This window comes from Penaeus monodon, chromosome 11 (assembly GCF_015228065.2).
Source record: "Penaeus monodon isolate SGIC_2016 chromosome 11, NSTDA_Pmon_1, whole genome shotgun sequence".
NCBI lineage: Eukaryota > Metazoa > Arthropoda > Malacostraca > Decapoda > Penaeidae > Penaeus > Penaeus monodon.
This window is the reverse complement of record NC_051396.1, coordinates 28736232-28740387: the sequence shown is the minus strand read 5'-3', so window position 1 is coordinate 28740387 and position 4156 is coordinate 28736232. Positions and strand designations below refer to the sequence as shown.

The following is a 4156-nucleotide window of genomic DNA, read 5'->3' as shown; positions in this document are numbered from 1 at the left end:
TTCGTAATAGTGACTCCTCTTAAAAGATTCGTAACAGTGACTCCTCTTAAAAGATTCGTAACAGTGACTCCTCCAAAAAGATTCGTAACAGTGACTCCTCTAAAAAGATTCGTAACAGTGACTCCTCCAAAAAGATTCGTAACAGTGACTCCTCTAAAAAGATTCGTAACAGTGACTCCTCCAAAAAGATTCGTAACAGTGACTCCTCTAAAAAGATTCGTAACAGTGACTCCTCTAAAAAGATTCGTAACAGTGACTCCTCTAAAAAAAATCGTAATAGTGATTCCTCTTAAAAGATTCGTAACAGTGACTCCTCTAAAAAGATTCGTAACAGTGACTCCTCTAAAAAGATTCGTAACAGTGACTCCTCTAAAAAGATTCGTAACAGTGACTCCTCTAAAAAGATTTGTAACAGTGACTCCTCTAAAAAGATTCGTAACAGTGACTCCTCTAAAAAGATTCGTAACAGTGACTCCTCCAAAAAGATTCGTAACAGTGACTCCTCTAAAAAGATTCGTAACAGTGATTCCTCTAAAAAGATTCGTAACAGTGACTCCTCCAAAAAGATTCGTAACAGTGACTCCTCTAAAAAGATTCGTAACAGTGACTCTTCTAAAAAGATTCGTAACAGTGACTCCTCTAAAAAGATTCGTAACAGTGACTCCTCTAAAAAGATTCGTAACAGTGACTCCTCCAAAAAGATTCGTAACAGTGACTCTTCTAAAAAGATTCGTAACAGTGACTCCTCCAAAAAAGATTCGTAACAGTGACTCCTCTAAAAAGATTCGTAACAGTGACTCCTCTAAAAAGATTCGTAACAGTGACTCCTCCAAAAAGATTCGTAACAGTGACTCCTCTAAAAAGATTCGTAACAGTGACTCCTCTAAAAAGATTCGTAACAGTGACTCCTCTAAAAAGATTCGTAACAGTGACTCCTCTAAAAAGATTCGTAACAGTGACTCCTCCAAAAAGATTTGTAACAGTGACTCCTCCAAAAAGATTCGTAACAGTGACTCCTCTAAAAAGATTCGTAACAGTGACTCCTCTAAAAAGATTCGTAACAGTGACTCCTCTAAAAAGATTCGTAACAGTGATTCCTCTAAAAAGATTCGTAACAGTGACTCCTCTAAAAAGATTCGTAACAGTGACTCTTCTAAAAAGATTCGTAACAGTGACTCCTCTAAAAAGATTCGTAACAGTGACTCCTAAAATCATGAAAAAGATGAACAGTGACTTAAAAGTTCGTAAGTGACCTAAAGATTAACATCTCTCCAAAAGATTCGTAACAGTGACTCCTCTAAAAAGATTCGTAAAGTGATTCCTCTAAAAATCGTAATAGTGACTCCTCAAAAAGATTCGTAACAGTGACTCCTCTAAAAAGATTCGTAACAGTGACTCTCTAAAAAGATTCGTAACAGTGACTCCTCAAAAAGATTCGTAACAGTGACTCCTCTAAAAGATTCGTAACAGTGACTCCTCTAAAAAGATTCGTAACAGTGATCCTCTAAAAAAATCGTAAAGTGATCCTCTAAAAGATTCGTAACGTGACTCCTCCAAAAGATTCGTAACAGTGACTCCTCCAAAAAGATTCGTAACAGTGACTCCTCTAAAAAGATTCGTAACAGTGACTCCTCTAAAAAGATTCGTACAGTGACTCCTCTAAAAAGATTCGTAAAAGTGACTCCTCTAAAAGATTCGTAACAGTGATCCTCTAAAAAATTCGTAACAGTGACTCCTCTAAAAAGATTCGTAACAGTGACTCCTCTAAAAGATTCGTAACAGTGACTCCTCTAAAAAATCGTAAAGTGATTCCTCTAAAAATTCGTAAAGTGATTCCTCTTAAAAGATTCGTAATAGGGTTTGTAATAGGATTCATAACAGTGACTCTTAAAGAAATGTAATGATTTAGCTAATAGACATAGTATATATTTAAAGATTAACATATGCAAATGATTATATGATAGATTTCTCTTCATAGGAAGTAGGTTTTAATAATTATATATCATGAATATAAACACAACATGGAAAGGTTCACATGATTAAAATGATATTATGGACAGTAAACAATCAAAATTATATTACTAAAATTTTCTCGTAAGTATTAATAATCATAATGTTGTTATTATATGGCTTCGTGTTTGATCATGTTCGCGTGTAAGTCTGGTTTTGCTCTTGTTCTTGTGAGTTTTTTGTTTGTGTTGGTGTATGTGGTGTGGTGTGTGTTGTTGTGGTGTGTGGTTGTTGTGTGGTGTGTGTGTGTGTGTGTGGTGTGTGTGTGTGTGTGTGTGTGTGTGTGTGTGTGTGTGTGTGTGTGTGTGTGTGTGTGTGTGTGTGTGTGTGTGTGTGTGTGTGTGTGTGTGTGTGTGAGTGTCTTTGTGCTCATATCCGTTGTATGTCTGCGCTTGCCCTCGTGTGTGTGTGTATGTGTATCCATATCCGCACATAAGTCTGCGTTAATGCGCTTATATGTTTGTCTGCCCATGTACGTTTGTGTGCCAGTCTGTCCGTGTACGTATGTTCATGTCCATGCGCAACCCCCCCCCCTCGTCCCCCTCCGCCCTGGCCCATCCACCCAGCGCGGCGTGGGAGAGGCAGAAATCCGCTGGACGATCACAATATTTTATGCAGCGGCGTGTTATTAGAGCATTAGCGGAAACATGGCGCGGTCCGTGTGGAGGTCCGTTTGGATGGAATTTCTGTCTCTGCTTCTCTTCTCCTCTCCTCCAGCTATCGACATTTTTCTCTCTCTACCTCTCTGCCTAACTGTTTGGTAATCTAGGCCTGAATGTGTATGCATGCATATATATATATATATATATATATATATATATATATATATATATATATATATATATATATATAAATAGATAGATAGATAGATAGATAGATAGATAGATAGATAGATAGATAGATAGATAGATATAGATAGATAGATAGATAGATAGATAATAGATAGATAGATAGATAGATAGACAGATAGAGAGAGAGAGAGAGAGTATATACATATATATTTTAATAAATGGCTAATTAGAAAACGAAAAAATAAGTAAAAAGTGACACAAGCAGCAAGGAAAGTACTAAGACAGCCTCACCGTGCCTTTAGGAAAAACGAAAAATACTCCGACGCAATAAACCCTGCCAACTCCACCCTTCGCCCCCCCTCCCCCCCCTCCACCACCACCGCCAAAAACAGTAAAAAAAAATATTCAAATTTTGGCTCAGGCAGGCAGACTTCGAAGCGAGCAGGAGGCCGGAGGGTCACCTGAGCGAAGCGCGTCGAGCCCAGGTGGTTTGAGATGGGGGGGGGGGGCTTGCGGGTACAGGCAGGCCATAAAGGTGCGCTGTGAGAGGCTGAGACCATCTGAGTACGAATCAGGCGGGTCTGAAGCCATCTGAGTGCTGTCTAAGTGGCTTTCGATCCATCTGATCAAACGCATCTTGAAACAACAGTACAACTCAGTCGTTTTTTTTTTTGTTTTGTTTTGTTTTTACCTACAAAGTGCAAACAGGTGTTTTTCGAACTACCAGAGCCTTGAGCAGGTGCCTTCTGAACCTTCAAGTACTTTTTTATCCAAAGGTGGTGGCTTTCGAACCATCTGCGTTTCGAACTATCTGAAGCAGGTACTCATTTTGCCCAAACGCTTCTGAATCATCTGGGTACCGAACAGACGTGTTGCGAACCCTCTGTCGCTGTCCGAATAAACTTATGAACCCGAAATCAGTCTACTCGACCAGCGCATTATCCGAATGGAACCCTCTAAGTTCAGACCATCTGGTTGCGATTACCTGAAAGCACACTCCTGAAAGCAGGCCAGCTGGGCGAACACAACCTGGTTGCGTTACGTGATTGTTCGGTGATGAGTAAAATTAAAAAAGAAAAATACTCCTTATATTGCCCTGTGAACCACCTTCTCTCTATCTATCTATCTAATTCTTTTATCTATCTATCTCTGTGTGGTGCAGTGGTAGCGTTCTTGTCTAGGAATCTTGTTGACCCGCGATCAAATCCCTCGCCGCCAGTGGATGGTAATCCCGGCCATTCCTTTCTCTCTCTCTCTTTTTCTCTATCTCTTTCTCTCTTTCTCTCTTTATCTCTTCGCGAGTCGAAGCATATTTAAGACCCCCCAAATATCTACGGATGTGAGACTACACTTTC

General features: G+C 39.6%; 1 protein-coding gene across 1 annotated transcript in view; it reads left to right on the top strand.

The window, feature by feature from the left end:
- LOC119578529 (NKAP family protein-like) overlaps positions 1 to 1209 on the top strand; it is a 4792-nt gene extending 3583 nt beyond the window's left edge. Inside the window, exons 3-6 of the mRNA XM_037926098.1 lie at positions 1 to 3; positions 92 to 192; positions 297 to 705; positions 740 to 1209. The exon at positions 1 to 3 is cut by the window's left edge and continues 82 nt beyond it. Coding sequence (XP_037782026.1) covers positions 1 to 3; positions 92 to 192; positions 297 to 705; positions 740 to 1209 — 983 coding nt within the window. The remainder of the gene's footprint in view (positions 4 to 91; positions 193 to 296; positions 706 to 739) is intronic.
- The last annotated feature ends 2947 nt before the right edge of the window (positions 1210 to 4156 follow it).